The 18054-nt window shown below is 42.9% G+C and overlaps 1 protein-coding gene across 1 annotated transcript in view; it reads left to right on the top strand.

The window, feature by feature from the left end:
* The window catches only part of ALK (ALK receptor tyrosine kinase), a 713821-nt gene that overhangs the window by 205248 nt on the left and 490519 nt on the right, over positions 1-18054 (top strand). The window contains exon 2 of the mRNA XM_049784231.1: positions 9155-9274. Coding sequence (XP_049640188.1) covers positions 9155-9274 — 120 coding nt within the window. The remainder of the gene's footprint in view (positions 1-9154; positions 9275-18054) is intronic.

Genomic DNA, 18054 nt, shown 5'->3' with positions numbered 1-18054 from the left:
ATACATAAGTCTTAGAAATGGACAAAGAACAGACAGTCCTGTTGCTCTGCTAATGGAAACACCCAGACATAGGAGGTATGTGTGCATGTGTTGGTGTGTCTGAGTGTGTGTGTGCATGTATGTGTGCATATGTCTGTGTGAATAAAGCACCTAGAAAATATCACCCTTTTTAAATTTATTTATTTATTTTTGTATTTTGGGCCACACCCAACAGTGCTCAGGGGTTACTCCTGGCTCTGGGCTCAGAAATCACCCTAACAGGCTCGGGGGGACCATATGAGATGCGGGAATCAAGCCCAGGCCCATCCTGGGTCAACTGTGTACAAGACAAACATCCTACCACTGTTCTGTCCCTCTGGTCCCTGCTCTCATGATTATTATACATGCCACAGTCTTTCTCAGCTGCTGAAAGCCGGTGAGTCTGCTCAGGACAGCTGGGTGGTGTCCATATACATAATAAGCAGAGCTTTCAGGACAAAAGGGGATGTTACAGTGCTCACAGAGAGTCAAGAGCACTTGCTGGGACCCTGAGGTCATGTCAAGATAGTGGCAAATGTGGTGACATGGGACACAAATTCTGAAGGGAAAACAGCAAGTGCTACATTGCCTCCACTCCATAACTTTGGCTGTGAATGAGAAGTGACTGGAGGTTTGCATGGACATGTTATCTTCACCATGAAAAGGACCCCTTGGGTCTTGGCCTTTGACCTGACTCTCACCTTGACTCTGACCGCCATGTTGCATGTAAGTCTGAGCAACAACCTTCATGAAAAATTTTTCCTAATTCCTGTTCAATCTAAGTATTGAGGGGAAAAATTGTTCTATTCCATTATCAGGACCAACAAGGCAGCTTGAGCAAAGTGCTCTATAAGCAACTAATTGTCACTGTCTTGCATAGCAGGAAGCCCTGGGAATATAGGAAACAGAAAGGCCCTGTTCTATTTTTGTCTTGGCCTATTTCAACTCCATAGGACTCTCTTAGAGGGAAGGGGAATACCTTGGAGACCAGGGATGAGGGCTGGGGATATAAGGAGATATGAAGAACTAAAGATGAGTAAGGAAGCATCAGATGAAACATTTGGTTTGAGCCCAAGGACTGGCGGCCCCAGATTTATAGGAAAGGTTCTGCATGAAAGGGAAGCTGAGTGGTTTCCTTCTTTGTGAGGTTTTGGCCCCTATAGGCACCGCCTTCTTAGATATAGGGCCCATCTGTCTGCCCACTTCTGGGGCTGTGTATTGGGGACTCATCCTCTTCACTGGCCTACCCCAAATGAACTCAGGCAAGGTGTGCACTTTTTGTGCACTTTGGCTGGTGGGGAAAGACAGTCCCCACTGTTGACTAATGTTCAATCATTCAAGAGACTTTTTGGAGAAAAATCAATAGTTTGCTCTAGGCCTTGACACCACAAGAAGAGAGTGAGAAAGAGGGAGAATAAGAGAGAGAGAAAGAGATCCCACTTTCCTGGCAGGGTAGGATTAGGGCTTTAAAAATGATGAAGGGGAACAGTGCTGTTTAGCTGCTTTTGGGTTCCACTCATCCAATGCGAAGTGCTCTAGTGTGAATGCACCAGCTGGAAGGAGGCGTGAGGGACCCTATGGTCCTGGCCCACTCTTCCAGTCTGGAGCAGCGTTGAGACTGCAGGTGGGTATAGGACAAAGGCCACATCTGCAAGCACCCCCTCCCCCCCCGTGCGCTGAAGTGCAACACACTTGATTTATCAGGCTCAATGAAACGCTTGGCCTGACTCTATCAAGGCAAAAGTTTGATTTTTCTTGACTGCACTTTGGTAGGTCTGGGCTCCTGGTATTAAAAGCTGTTTCCTTAGGAACTGATATTCCAGCTCGGGAGACCTTGTCCCATGCGCTGTCCAATGAGCCTACTCGTCCCATCAACTTAACATCTATACAGCTAATGATTTGACTACAGTAAGGTTTGACTTCTTGTGGGCACAAAATCATTATCCAAGGAATTTATTCTTAAGTACGTTTTCAAGAAGGGGCACAAGGTGGAGACAAGTAAGCTGACCCCGAGGGCTTTGTGGTTAGAAGGGAGAAAAGTCAAGTATGTGTGAGGCAACATAGGGGCTGTTTGAAAGAATGCGTAGATGGGCGCATTGATGCGGTTTATTGATGTGGGTTGGGAACCTGTGCTCACTAGTGACCCCGGAAGCTCATGACCAGTGAGCACATATGCGTAGACCTTCATTATTTAGACAGATGCAGAAGTTCATTCATCTGCTCACTCTGCATCATGAACCTTAGTTTAACAATAAATAGGCCCTGTGCAACATAAACTGTGCAGAACTGGGAGGAGGGCAGGTGCCAGCAGGCTGATGCTGAGAAGAAAGTAGAGATGGGGGCAGTTGGCTGAGTTTCAGATGAATGTGAACAAGAGAAAAACAGCTGGTCAGCTGCACTTGGGGGTCTCTGGACATGGTAGCCAAGATTCCCACAGAGAGTAAAGGAGTTCTTGATTCTGTTCATGTGGGATTCTGAATTAGATAATGGAAACAAGCATCCTCAACAATAAAAAAAAATCTAAACTGTCATGTAAGCTCAACTGATCTCAAACCCTAAGTCAGGGAATACTCTATTCTATTATTACTCTCCTCAACATCCTTTGGGGAGCACCAAAATTGCACAAAGATTGTGATTAAGCCTGAGATCAAATAGCTGAGACGTGCCAGACTAGGAGTAGATCCAAGACTCCAGCAGTGCTGAAGGTAACTGTGTAATGGACCTGGATCCATAGAAATAATTAGGGCAAGAGAAACACAACAAATATTTGTATAAATGTAAGAAGCAAGGCTGAGGTAATAATACAGCAGATAGGATGCTTAGATTATCAGGCATCTGAACCCTGCCAGAAACAAGCCCTTTATGCAGAGTCAAGATTAAGCATTGAGCATCCCAGGTATAGCCCAACATTCTCCCTAAAAATAACACCCTAACACAAATATACAGAAACAATGATGTCAATGCAAAAAAAGAAAGAGGGAAGTTTGTGGGAAGTGCTTTTTTTTGATAAGTCCATCTGGAAGGTTCTTTGGTGAGCTTCCCATCTCACTTATCTCTGAAGGAACAGTTTTCCAGGCTCTGAGAAGCACAGAGCAAAGGTATTGGGGTTAGTATATATCTGTTGAGTCTGAGAGAAAAAAAGGTGACCTCAGGGCAGGAGCTCTGAAAGCAAGAGGGGGAAATGAATGATGGTGAGGTCAAAGGTAGCTGGGACCCCCAATTCAAGGAGAGTCCATGCCAAAAAGTAAGGAAGCTACTGCAGAGAGGAAATGCCAGTCCAGCTGCTTTGTGCAGAGTACTCTGTAGGGGAACAGTCCCAGCACCCGGTGGGACTTCCAGCTGGAGTCTAGATGAGAGATGATGTAGGGCAGAGCTGTTGAGATTTGTCACAGAGAAGTTGAAAAGATAGAACAGCAGGTAAAGTAATTGCCTTGCATGAGGCTAACCCAGGTTTGATCTCTGGTATCCTGAGATTGAGATATCATGATCAGGATATGGTCCCCTGAGCCCAGCAGGAGTGATTCTGAGTGCAGAGCTAAGAGTAACTCCTGAGCATTCCAGTATTACCTAAGGAACAAAACAAAATGAAACAAAACAAATGAAACAAAAAAGATTTGTCAAGGGACACTGGCGAGATAGAACAGTAAGGCAGGCACTAGCTTTTGCACAGCCAACCTTATTTTGATCTCTATCACCACATATGGGTCCCCAAGTCACACCATGAGTGATCCCTGATCTCAGAGCCAGGAGTAGAGTCTGAACACAGCAGTGTGACCACAAAGCCAAATTAAAAAAAAATAAAATAAAAAGAAATAAGAGACTTGTCAATAAAGTAATTTTTAAAAATATCTTTATTTAAGCACCATAGTTACAAACATGTTTGTATTTGAATTAATAAGGGAGGGTACCAGTACCAAACAGATGTATGATCACTAAGTAGTAAGCTAGACACAGAGGGACCACTTATTCTAGGCAGCCGGGGGGTGAGGGTAGGGATATGGGGTGCAGGATGGGAATGGGGGTGGAGGGAGGACAAATTTGGTGATGGGAATTCCCCTGATTCAATGTTAATATGTACCTAAAATATTACTGTGAAAGATATGTAAGCCAATATGGTCAAAATAAATAAATAGGGGCCCGGAGAGATAGGACAGCTGCATTTGCCTTGCAAGCAGCCAATCTCGGACCAAAGGTGGTTGGTTTCGAATCCCGGTGTCCCATATGGTCCCCCGTGCCTGCCAGGAGCTACTTCTGAGCAGACAGCTAGGAGTAACTCCTGAGCACCGCCGGGTGTGACCCAAACCCCCCCCAAAAAATAAAAAAAATAAATATATATATATATATTTATAAAGTACACCCCTTCACCAGTGCAGTTTTTTCGCCACCGATGCCCCCATATCCCTTCTTATCAAATAAAGTAATTTGACAGGTGAGAGAAAGAAGGAACTTAACTCAGTTCCTCCTTGATTTAGATCCAAAGCAAAGAAGTTTAGTCACTTTCCCAACTTGGAAAACCAGGACTTAGATAGAAGGTTAGCAAATATACACATATACATATACATATATATGGATATAAATATATTTATATATATTTATAAGAGTGAATTTTGAGTTTTTATATGCTACTACTACTCAGGAGAAAGATTGGACCTGGGGAAATAAATGTAGTAGCATTAGTGTAGAGATGATATTTAAAGCTACAAAACGAGCTGAGATCATGCTGGGAATGAGTTTTGATGGAAAGGAGAAAAGAACACCAGGCATCTTCACTTTTAACAACTGTTAAATAATAAAACAAAGGACCCCCCCCAGGGTTTTGAATGAAGAGAGATCTGGGTGCACTGGGTTTCTAAAAGGAGAAAGCCAGAGTGTGGCAAGTCTTAGGGAGACGGTTATATCATGTGATTCCCAGTGGCACATCAGCACTCTGGTAAGAGAAGTTTCCTAAGTCTGAAAGTTTCTTGGTTAGAGCAAATATCTTGCTCCTTGCCCCGGAGTCCGTCAGTGACTCCTCCAGTATAGAACTCTCCATTATAGGCCTGGGTGTCCTGGGACCCTGAAACGAGTGGGTCACTGATCACTGTCAGCCACTTCAAATCACTGTGAGGAAATGCTCTTTTCAGCTATGAGATCTCTCTGGTGATCCTGACTAGAGAGTGGAGAATGTTCCTTTAGTACATCCTGGAAAGCAGGGAGGATCTGGTCAAGAAGAGTAATCTGTTTCTATGGCCGACCCAAAGAATCTGGTAACTAGGAATTGAACTTATCTAGATGTGACAAGGGCAATAAATAGGGATGGAGGACAAGAGGGCCAGTAGGGGCCAGACAAGAGGGCCAGTAGGAGCCAGTGTTGCTGAGAAGTCTAGTAGGAGAAGGACACTGGGTCACAGTGATCTGGAGTTGGAATACAGGGAAGTGGGAGGAGAAAAATAGTATCCCCAAAAGATCCTTGAATTTAGCATGTATCTCTGTGGTTTACTCTCTGGGTGGCTGTGGAGTTCTTTGCTGGTGATACTCAACTGGGCACCTAGAACACCTCTGTTTTTCTTTTGCCACTTCTGCCAAGACTCAAGGCCAACCCTACTGGAACCAGAGAGCCTAAGTTCTCACCTTCACCCTCAAGTACATGCTGGTGGCTGGTGATGCCCAGTTCATTCTACACATTCAAGTCGAGAATGGCTCACACACACAAGTCTTACTACTGCATGGAGGTGGGGTGGGTATTGCTTTTCATGTTCTCATGCATCTCTTTGCTGAAGAACCCTAACTCCCTTTCTCACCTTGGCATGAAGATTGGGGGAGCAGTAGGGAGTGTGGAAGGGAAATAGAGCCTCTCTGCAGCTGTATTAAGAGCAAAAGGACTCTCTTTTTTAGAGTCCAACTTTGCATAGAGTCATCAATTTGGACTCAGTCACTTCAATCTTATTTTCCGTTTTGGCCAACAGGTTCCTTCACAATGGTTGTTTATTGGGTCTTTCTTTACTTTCAGAAGAGCATACTCATTCTTCCCTCACACCACACATTCTCTGTAGATAGGTGGGTCTGTAGGTGGAAATCGTAGAGGTCCTGGAAAGACAGGATGGAAATTTCTGTTTGTCTCCAGGATTCTGCATTGACAATATCCCACAGGTAATTTACTTTAGGGTATAAAATGCTTTTAAGTTTTCTTTTCTTTTTTTATTTAAAACATTGTGATTTACAAAGTTATTCACAGTTGGGAATTAGACAATAAATATTTCAGGACCAATCCAACCATCAATGTCAACCTCCCTTTACCAATATTCCCAGAGTCCATCCCATTATCCACCTCCCACCTCAACCTGCCATTTTAACAGGCATTATTTTAAGTTTGGTTCTTAAAGTTTGGATTTCATTGTTGTTGATTCTGACTTGGAGATTTAATTCTGCCCTTTCTTAAGAAAGGACAATGTACCTGAGATCCTTAGCCACTGTCGGCTGTCATTTTATGCATAACTTTCTCCTCCCACTCTTTGCTCCTCACTATAATAGAGATCCTAGGATGTTCTTGAATTTATGCTTTAAGTTTATGACCCCCAGTGATGGCCTCATGGCTCTTTTCTGCACTGTGTCAATCCTTGAGACCCTTCTATTTTGGAGGCTTTCAGATATTTCTTTTACCACTGAATATCTAATGTGACCCTATCCAACTCTTACTCTTATGTGCCTACTGAAGTCTACCTTAGCTAGCAGGAGTTGCATAGCCAAAAGGATCTTAATATTATTCTCTAACTACACAGTGAAGAAAAATGTCATCATTTGGTAACAGAGAGATATCACCTGGGCCTGATAGTACAGTGGCTAAGGCATATGCCTTAATCATGGCCAAACAACATTTTTATCATAAGCATCTCATATAGTCTTCTGAGCACTGCCAGGAATGATCCTTGAGCACAGAATCAGGAATAAACCCAGAGTACTGCGGGATGTGAAAAAAAAAATACAACAACAACAACACAACAAGACAAAAATCAAAATTATTATTTGAGCTATTCTAGATGACTCAGACTTAGAGACCCCAGCTTTTATTCACATGGGGGAAGCAGCAGTTTAACTATTTGATTGACAGGTTCTTCTGAGACCTCCTCATATTGTTTCCCTCTTCTGGAACATGCTTCCTTATGACCTCTGACCTAAGCTATTACCCTTAGAGAATAGAGACCTGAGAGTCACCCTACGCTAGTTCATGAATGTCTGTCGAGGATGGTAGAAGGAGGGTGGCTAGAGTATCCGACTAAACTGCTTTGTTTCTTGGGCCTTCTTGTCCACTCTCCAAAAGATCGCTCCCCTAAAAAATAGGCTGTAGCATAAAGATCAAAGAGAATTCTTCCTTGCAAGGTACAGTAAGAATTGAATATGGATTTAAAGTTCTTAGCACAGTCCTGGGTTCATGCATGCTAATACGTTGCATGGAAGGTTGTTGGAAGAAGCGGGTGTGATCATGCATTTAAAGCTCTTAGCATGGTGCCTGGTTCTTACAAGCTAAGACGCATTACTAAGCTTTAGAGGTCTAATAAAGCCAAGCCTGCTCCTAAGTAGTCCCGTGTGATATAAAGCCACATCACCATCCTCCAAAAGCATCAATGTCAGGGTGAAATAAGATGGTTTGACTCATAAAACTGACTAGCATCATTTCTTACCTCTTGGCACATTTCCTCAGAGCCATTTTGGAGAAATGCTACCCAGGAAGATGTATCTGCACACCAACCGATTCAATTCTGAATTCAATTTAATTCCGACATTGGAAAAAATGTCGGAAAGGATTTTCTAGGTATCTGGGTGCCAGCACCATCACCTTCAGTCTTTGGAAGGCCAGGCAAGAATTTCTCCTGTTGTCATTTCAGAGTATGTGGCCATGTGGGTCAGTTGTATCCCTGAGCAGCTTGACAGTAAAAGACTTCCCTGGACACCCACGATAGAGACTTGCTGAGTGTATGTGATAAGGAATTGGTACCAAAAAGGGTTCGGAGACCGGAGAATAGGCCCTGAGGGTTTTGTGGAAGATTCTAGAAAAATGGCCCTGCTGTTGATCTCTCATGTTCCCTCTCTTCCCCTTCACTAAATCATTCTGGGTATTTTAAGGAGCAATGCTGCCCATGCAAAAGGAAGAGGATGGTTTCTCCAGGAAATTAGGAAATCCTGGGCTCAGTTCCCAATTCTATTCCTTGCTCTCTGTGCCAGCCTGTTGGGACCTGTGCACAGAGGTGATAATGCTTATCTCTGAGTCAGTATCTGCCACATGAGATGAAGTGGGCCCAGAGCCCAGCCCGGTTTTGGACCAGTAGAAGCTGCAGAAGAAATTCTACTTCCCTGACTTTCCTCCTCCCCACACTTAGTCTTGTTTCCCATTTATCTCCTAAACAGAACAGATTCTCCAATCCTCCCTTTTTAACAGAAAAGCCTTTGCCTGCCATCAAACATTAGCAAATAGTGATTGAGTCGGGAATTTTCTGGGAGGAACCACGTCAGAGCATGCAACCGCAAATGTGTTCATTTGATTTGTAGATATATAGTAATTACTTTTCCCCACACAAAACCCACTTGAGGTACTATTAAGCCAAGAAATAATGCTGCTTTTGCTTCTTTTCTTTCAGCCCCTTTGCTCTCGTGAAAATCAGAAACATTCATCTTTGTGGCTCCCTTTACTTCTGGTTCCGGGAAAGTCCATCATGGTGCTTTCCCCCTCCTCACTCTTGAAAATAACATAATTGTCAAAAAATGAATAACCTCTGAGTGCAATTTCAATTCTTTCATTGATAAGGCAATAACCCAAACAAACTCCATGAGATGAAGTTGCAAGTCTAAACATAAAGGGGAGTAGAAGAAAGTTGCACAAATTCTCAAGTGTAAAATGTAGATTGAGTTGCTCAGCATTAAACAGCTGGGCTTCTAGCTCTTTTCTCACAGATTTTCAACCTTGGTTTCAAGACTCCAAATTCTGAGATCTGGCTCTGAGTCAGCAATTGTGCTGACTAAGATCTTAGAGACCAGTTCAATCTCTTGTCCTCACATCTTCCCATGGAGGGCTTGCACATCTCTTATAGAAGTCTCTTGTAGAAGCAGAAGTCAGGGCAATTCTAAGACACATTCTAAACACATGCTTTGTTTTTATATTCAGGTCACAGCTCCTTGGAGTCCCTGACCAACACACCATCCCTACCACCCGGTGCTTTTACATGGAATCTGACCTGGACAATGAAAGATTCATTTCCTTTCCTGTCTCATCGCAGCCGATATGGTGAGTGCATTTTGAATAGTTACATATGAAGTACAATCGTCATCTTATAATTGGGAAATTATGAATTTCAGCATGTAGAGTCTGGATCTCTGGGAACTCTACCCCTGGATACACAGGAAGTGCTTCTGTGCATACCCCCATATATACAACGGTCTCCAACCCAGAACATTCCCTTCAGAAGGGGTCACTCTGGAGGGCTGAATTTTGTGTGTGTCCTTTAGAAGCTTGAGCCTTTGCTGCTACCATATCCCACTCCCTCAACCATTAGGCAATATAGCATTTGTGGGATTCCCCAGCCACTCATTAGCCGCCGCAATACTAATTTGGATTTTGACTCTGGTTTTCAAGATAAATGGTTCTTATCCACAAGTGTTTCTAATAAGGAGGATTATATGACAGGATTGTGATGATGGTTGTAGGTCTCTTAGCACTGCTCAAGCAACTCCCTTATATTTGGGTGGCTCTTTAAATGATCCCAAGCATGTTCTTAGATTTTATGTCAACTCACTTGATCTGCCACTACCTCAGAGGTTGAGAGGCCAGACCACATTCCACTGTTACAGAGAGGAAAACCAAGTTTATTAAGATCCTATTGACTAGATTCTCTAAGTACAAAGCCAGAATTCCTCTATGAGACTCAGTTTTCCTTGTGGCCACCATCTTTGGCTGCCCTTTCTTGTGTTCAGGACTGCAGGAGACCATGTTACTTGGGGAAAAAGGCCTTCTTTTCTGTGTCCATCCTAACAATTCATAGGTATTTGGGCCCTGGCAGAAAACAGCAGGTATGGGGTAAGTTGATGTGTACTTGCAGTACACATCAGTACTCTGTTCTGAATACTTCTAGGAAAAGTCTATTATAGTGGCCATAAAGAGTGTCTTCTTCCCTTTTAATCTCCTCACAGACAGGAAACCCTAAAAACTTTCTGCATAGTGAATAGGATAGCTTCTCTTATTAAGTTGATTAAGCAAAGCATATATGAACCCCACACTGCACTAATGTCTAGATTCCCCTCTGGTTTTTATTATTATTAGTTATTGATCCCTATTTCTCAGATTCTGCCTTTGGGCCCGGACTTCTAAAAAAGAACCAAATCCATGGGCCAGAATGATAACACAGTGGTAGGGCATTTGCCTTTCATGCGGCTAATCCAGTATGAACCTGGGTTCGATCCCCAGCATCCCCCAAGCCAGGAGCGATTTCTGAGCACATAGCCAGGAGTAAGCTCTGAGAGTCACCAGCCCAAAAAACCAAAAAAGAAAAGAAAAGAAAAACACCAAATCCAAATCTTCTACTCTCTTTCATGCCCATCATGTGCATTTAGTGTAAGCTTATATGAATGGTAACTTTCATTTCTAATTTTCCGAAGTAAATGCATTCAAAACCTTACAACACCTCAGGCTTTCACCCTGTTGCCATGTTTCTAGCAACTCCTCAGCCTCCACAATTGGAGAGAAAGATTAGCAGTTGTCAAGATTCCAGATAAGGAGCTCTTCTTGATTTCATTGAAGCCAGACACTGAATGCCATCTTCTGATAAGGACAAGTGTCTATAAATAATTGAATCCTTATGTGTCATTACTGCTTTGGAATCAGGTTTCTGATACAGCTGGTTCTTGGTGACATTTTTAATTTCTTCAAAGTCAGTCTCTCCACAGAAACTTTTATAAATGCGGAAGCTCCCCTAGAAATAGGGTCTATCTCCTGCCTGACACACTGACATTGAATTTGTTCTCTGTTGAGCTTCTGGAAAGAAATGAAAAGGGGAGAAAATGGGGAGGGGGGCTACTGGAGTTCTAGAAGCTTATAACAGCCACAAAACCATGACATACCCTTTTCCTGTCCCCAGGATGCTTCTTTTCTCCATAACTAAAGGCAGGCTGTTTGGCCGGCCTCCTTGGGTCGACAATGTGGAGCTGCAATATTAATTCTTTTCATATTCTCTGTGTGGCCTGAGTCTTCAAGGTTCCCTTTCTGGACAGAGGAGAGTATCCAAATCTTTGGCTGGACAAGTTCCATGAGGTACCCTCTTAAAGCATCATAAATGTTCTTGATCCTTGGGCTGGGAAGAGCTATGATGCTCCTTGGTAGAAAGTTGTGAGAAATTCAGGGTCTTCTTATTTTAATCTTTACTTAATTTGTCTGTGATTCAGAAGGGTCCATCTACCCCATAGGCCTGGTCTAGAGCGATGTGATACAAACACAAAAGTGAGTGTCACAGTCTTGCTTCTTCAAGTTCCTGTCCCACAGAAATAATCCAGTAGATGACTGGGCTTGCCAATACAAGAGGCTCCATGAGCTACTGTGGAGCACAGAGCACAGACAAAGCTCATCCCTGATGTGGAAGGCTGTGGAAAGCTGAGTCAAGGTTAAGGCTGGGAAAACCCTTAAAAATATCAGTGGGACCTCAGCCCAAATGTCTCTATGAATTGAAGAAGCCGGCAGGCTCAGGTGATAAATCTTTACCTTTCAACTGCTGTGAAAGACATTTTAAGAAATGTTAACAACTTCATTAATTTTAAGGCCTCAAACTTGGGCAGAGAAATTTGATGGAAAATTGCTGCCTGAAGGGATATAGTAGTTCTTCAGAGGGTGAGAAGTAACAGAGTCTCAGGGAGTCCCTATAAACACCTGAGGGGGCGGGGGGTCACTGTGTTCACTGATTCTGTTATGGAGTTGGGGGTTGGGAAGAAAAGTGACCCCAGCCTGATGTGACCCAACAAAAGGCCCAGCTCTTTTAGGCAGGGCATCCATTCCTGAGTTTCTGAATTGAGGGTGGCTCTCCTCTCACTGGTGTTTTATGAGAAGAGACGAGGTGGAGAGAGGCTAATAAGATTTACTCACCCCCAGTCTGTAATTATCTGCTTGAAGAAAAAGTTTGACCTACCTTTGTGAAGGCTTCCCATATTTCTTCCAATTTACATCAGGGCCTTTTATGTTGTGTAAGATATATTCTCTTCAGGGGCATTTGGTATCAGATTCCAGCACTTTCGGGTCTCTTGTCTTGCTAATTCCATGACTGGAAGCAAGTCCCTCAGAGGCTTTGAGGATTCATAAACAAAGACTTCCCCACCCCCCCCTTTTTGTCATCTGACACTTCCAGATTTATCTCTACCCTTGGCTAAAGGGTCAGGTTGTCCCTAACCTCCTCAGGTTCCATCCAGCAGCTTCAGGCTCTATTAAAAGATAGTGGCCACAGCGGGTGGGAGTAGGGGTGGGGGTGGGCTTGACTACCTTGAGTTTAAGAGCTACAGGAGCACTTGGGCCTTTTGCTTCAGTGGAAATTGTGTTGGTTCACTCAGTGGTGTGCAAAGAGTCAGAATAATATTTAAAACCTAATAATCACTCTGGACAAGACCTGGATGCTTAAAGGAGATAAAAGAATAAGCATGATACCCTTTCAGTAACAGTATCACAAACCACAGTGTTTAAAAGGGGGAGAGAGAGAAAGAGAAAGAGAAAGAGAAAGACAGAGAGAGAGAGAGAGAAAGAGAGAGAGAGAGGAGAGAGGGAGAGAGTGAGAGAGAGAGAGAGAGAGAGAGAGAGAGAGAGTGAGAGAGAGAGAGAGAGAGAGAGAGAGAGAGAGAGAGAGAGAGAGAGAGAGAGAGAGAGAGAGAGAGAGAGAGAGAAAGTGTCTGTTCCCAAAAAGCAGGCAGAGGTGAGGGCAGAAGGGAAAAACTGGGGACATGGGTGGTGGGAAATGTGCACTGATGAAGATGTTGAACATTGTATGACTGAAACTCAATCATGAACAACTTTGGTTTTCTTTGTTTGTGTTTTTGGGCCACACCCTGTATCACTCAGGGATTACTCCTGGCTCTGTGCTCAGATATGGCTCCTGGGCAGGCACGGGGTGGGGTGTGTGTGTGAGGGGGGGTTGGATACCATATGGGATGATGGGATGCCAGGATTTAAACCAAACGTCGGTCCAGGGGTTGGCAGTGCTTAAATTAAGTAATTGAAAAATTAATAATTAAGCATTAGGTGAGCTAAGACAACTGGTAAGGCCTTGTAGATAGACAAGGATCCAACCTTGGGAACCACATATGGTCCCCAAGCCCTTTCAGGAGATATTCCTGAGCACAGATCCAGAAGTAAGCACAGATGAGGGTGGTCCTCAAATGAAACAAATAAAATTAAAACTCTTATAATCAAAGACTCTTTCCTGGAGAAAGAGACATTTATTTACTTAATAGAAACGTTTAATACTTTGTAAATCTCTTTCTTTTGCATCCTTTCCCCCTCTTTATTTGTTATGAAATTCTGTTTGGTGAAAATTATTTCTACTCTATGTTTCTGGTCATGTCAATTGAAGACCAAATAATTTTATTAGATATGCTCCCACATTTTGGAATGAGTAAGCATTTAGAAAAGACTGAATTGAGTTTTTCTGATTCCAAACAGAGTTGCCACATGATAAAAGTAATTTTGAGGTCAGTCCCCACTCTATGGAGAAAACTCTCATTTTCTGAACAACCCAAATGTAGATTGCATGGCCAGTCTGACAGTCAAGGGTGAGGAAGCTGTAGGTCCTAGACTCCATATCCCTTAATAGAAACTGTTAGGATATAGAGTCAAAGGACAAGACCACACAATTAAAATAAAGCAAAGCAAGACTTTATTCCTTCAGCCACAAGCCCCAAACTGACTAGACAAGACCACCTCCCACAGGAGGTGACCCCCTCAAGGTCACAAGCCAATTTATATAAGAAGGAATGAGGTCGTTGTAGATTCTGATGATCTTTAAAACGATTGGCTATTGTCTAGAGTACCTTCCTGCCACTCCCTCATGCCCTTTCCAGATAGGCTACCTGGTATGGCCAGATGTTTCTGGGCAGTGTTAATGGAAACTTAGGCTTGAGGAAAAGAAGCCCAAGAGATTTACAACATGGATCCCTCACTACCATTGTCATGATAGTTGTTGGTGTAGTTCTTTCTCTAACTACACTCACTGTAGTGAGTGAGAGAAAAGCCTGTCTCGAAGACATCAGGGCTGGGGGAGGAGGGAGATGGGGTCATTGATGGTGGGAAGGTTCCATTGGTGATGGTGGGTGTACTTTTTATGACTGAAACCCAACTATAAACATGTTTGTAACCATAGTGATTAAAGATATTATATATAATAAATAAAATTATTTTAGTTTAAAAAAAATTAAAAAAAAACAACATGGATCCCTTTACAAATTGCATCCTTCCTGTTCAGAACTTAGGGCCCCACATTTCCTTTGATTCTAGACCCTAATAATCCTGGGTATCTTGGTCCCCTACCCAGACTTTTCATATATTCACTAACTCAGGGATACACCTCCCCAGATACCGTGGACAACTTATCTTTGATCTTCACATCCCTTTAAGATGACACCCAGCTGTCAACCACAAACTAAGGTGTTCCCCCAACTTTCTCCTTCTTTAAACCTCTTCCTTTAATATGTAAAAGCTCACTGGATTGGTATTTTTGTCTCACTCTTGACCCGCTGTCCCAAAGGAGTTTTGGCTTGTTGCTCAGGATACCATGAGGAAGAAGCCACTCTTAAAAGTCACTGACTCCTTGATTTTATTTTTTTTTAATTAATTTGAACATCTTTAATACAAATTTTAGTTGGGTTTCAGTCATGTAAAGAACATCCCCCTTCACCAGTGCAACATTCCCATCACCAATGTCCCAAATGTAGTATATCTTCTCCACTACCCTACTTCTTCTCCTCTTCTGACCCAGCTGTGTGGGGTTTGGAGGTACGGTGCCTGGGGTGATCTCACAACTTGTGGATTTTTATTTGATAATCCCCACCCTAGAACATGGTCTCTGTTATGAGAATTGTATTCCCAAAGACATATTGAAGTTCTAATGCCTAGTAGCTGATTTGTTTTTAGATGCAGATCTTAGCAGGTGCAATTAAGGGAAAATGAGTCTTTTCTGGATCAAAGTGATAGTGTCTGAAGAAACCCAGGCACAATGATAAATATCAGGTCATGGTGATGGCACAAATTAGTGGAAGGCATATAGGACAAAGCATGACTAGGATTATAGGCCAACTCTAGGAACAGGGAGAGAGGCCTATGACTGGGTATTTTTTCAGAGCCATCAGGAGTGTATGGCCCAGATGCTGGCCTGACTGACAAATTTCTAGCCACTAGAAACCATGAGGCAATAACTTCCGGAGGTTGGCAACTTTGTAATGGCAGCCCTAGAAAAGGAAGATAAAACCCTCAGGCCTTCAGAACTCAGAGCCAACTCTGAAAAAGGAAAGAATCCCTCCCTACATTCCAGCATCCAGGCATAACAACACTATTGTTGGACTTTAAATAAAAGTTCTATTAAAGCTGTGCCTGCTTTCAAGTCCAAAGGGACCCATCCAATTTAGGGACCAGTGCTTTTGGAAAGAAGAAGAAGAAAGAAAGAAGAAGAAGAAAGAAGAAAGAAAGAAAGAAGAGAAAGAAAGAAGAAAGAAAGAAAGAAAGAAAGAAAGAAAGAAAGAAAGAAAGAAAGAAAGAAAGAAAGAAAGAAAGAAAGAAAGAAAGAAAGAAAGAAAAGAAAGAAAGAAAGAAAGAAAAGAAAGAAAGAAAAGAAAGAAAGAAAGAAAGAAGAGAAAGAAAGAAAGAAAGAAGAAAGAAAGAAAGAAAGAAAGAAAGAAAAATTAGACTTTTTAATTACTTTCTCGGTTGCCACACTGCCATGGCCAGACCAGTTAATGTATCAATTTCTTTGATTGAAAAGCCCGAGTAAATTAAATTTCTCCCTTTAACAAAATTGGGGGGAGGCAACTTGATTGGGGAAAATCAAGACTGGAAACCAGAAAGATCCTGGACACCCCCCCCCCCCCCCGTAGAGCGGCTTCAGCTTTCTGGCAGGAAATTTGTTTGATCACATTTCTGAAATTTCATGTGTAATGTGGCTGATATGCTCAGCTGCTCAACTCCCAAGAGACTGTTCTTGGCGAAATGTCACCCCCAGCTCCCTTGTGGACCATTGTCAGCATTGAAAGTTTTCTTATGAAGCTCTGGTGGCCCAGGCCTGTCTGTGGGTTCTCTTCACAGTTCTGCACCACTGAGCTGAGAAGTCAGATCATCCTTAGTTCATGCCTCTGGGGGGTTTATCTACAAGGTCTCTAGATGTTTTACAAAAAAGGAGAATCTCAGAAGAGAAAGTCATCCTCCATCCTTCAGGACCAAAAGCAGGAGATGTCGTCTGTCCACCGAGGATCACTGCCCTGTTGACAGCCAAGGCACTCAGCCCTGGGAAAGGAAACAAAAAAGCAGTTAGTTCATGTTTGACGAAAGATTAGTTTTAAAATGCTCGCTTGCTTTTACCTTTAAAACCAAGACACAGTGAGCCACTCAATAAATCCCAAACAATTTGTCTCTGTCAATGGCAGACTAAGTAAGGAGAAGCAGAAAGGATATAAGTCCGATTAAAAGATAACCAGAGAATGATTGGCCGACTGACACCCAGACCAGAAAAGCAAGTCAAAAGAGACTAATTTAAAACACTTATCTAGGAAGAGAAGGAAAGAGATGGAGAATGATGGATGAAGGATAGAGACAGAGATGTGAAGAGGGTCACTCAGGGCTTTCTGATCTCCTGTCCATCTGCCTTTTCCTGCTAATCTGGCCTCAGGTGACTTTATAATGCCAGCTCCTTTTTGAGAGTCACTTCTTCATCCCATTTGTGTCACTTTTATATCCCATATTGTCATCCCTCCTCACCGTGTGTGTGTGTGTGTGTGTGTGTGTGTGTGTGTGTGTGTGTGTGTGTGTGTGTGTGTGTGTGATATGCCACAGAGAATGGAGGATGGGCATCAACATTATTTGGTTTGGGCCACACCTGGCAGCACTCGGGTTTCTTTTGGATCTGCATTTAGAAGCTACTCTTGGTAGGCTCAGGGAATTATAAGGGACGCCAAGGATTGAACCTGGGTCAGTCATTTGCAAAGCAAACACCCTCCACACAATGCCATCTCTTGGGTTCCAAGCATCGACATTATTTGAAGACTGGTTGAATGCTTGTACCTTCTTGAATCCTGTCCCTGAGGAAGACACAAAAAAATATTCAAGGAAACCTTGAAGAAGAACTAAAGCTATCTGCTCGACAACCAGAGCAATACTAGAGCTAAGTTTAAACTATGAAATATTGGACTGTTCTGTAAGACTGTTCTATAAATGGGAGATATCTAGAGAGATAGAACAGCTGGACTAACATTGTTCCCCAAGAACCACCAAGACCAGTGAGAAGAGCGTCCAACAAGGGAATGTTCAAGAATAGGTCAAACTCTCTGACCAGAGATTCAGGGAACCAGGCAGCAGTGAGGAGTCTGAAGAAGGATTTGCATTAGCAACTGAGCTGCATTAGCCAGACACAGACTTGATCCTCCATATGAAGCACAGGCTGGAGAAGGAAGGGCAGGAGGAATTTGGAGGCGAGTTTCAGGCTATCTGGTGAGCACAAATGCCATTGTCCATTCAGCAGACTCCAGCTTAAGAAACCAAGTATTTAGAGATACTGTGAATGGAACGGGAAACAGGAAAAACAGCAAAGATAGATCATGACCAAGACCTGTAGAGGGAGAGAAGGTGGTGGTGTAACATGATTAACACACTAAATTTAACGTGCCTTTAGGACTTCCAGGTAAAGTTGTACATTCAAGAGTAAATTTAGGTCTTGTTAGCCAATGCCTTGTGGTTGAGGCTGTTGACAGGGAAACTCAAGGGAGATCATTGTCTTTCAGAAGTGAATAGAGAAAGAGTGAGACCCAGTCAGATGGAAGGATCAGTGGAGAATCAGAAGG

Source organism: Suncus etruscus, chromosome 12 (genome assembly GCF_024139225.1).
Source record: "Suncus etruscus isolate mSunEtr1 chromosome 12, mSunEtr1.pri.cur, whole genome shotgun sequence".
Taxonomy (NCBI): domain Eukaryota; kingdom Metazoa; phylum Chordata; class Mammalia; order Eulipotyphla; family Soricidae; genus Suncus; species Suncus etruscus.
This window is presented reverse-complemented; position numbering and strand designations above follow the sequence as displayed.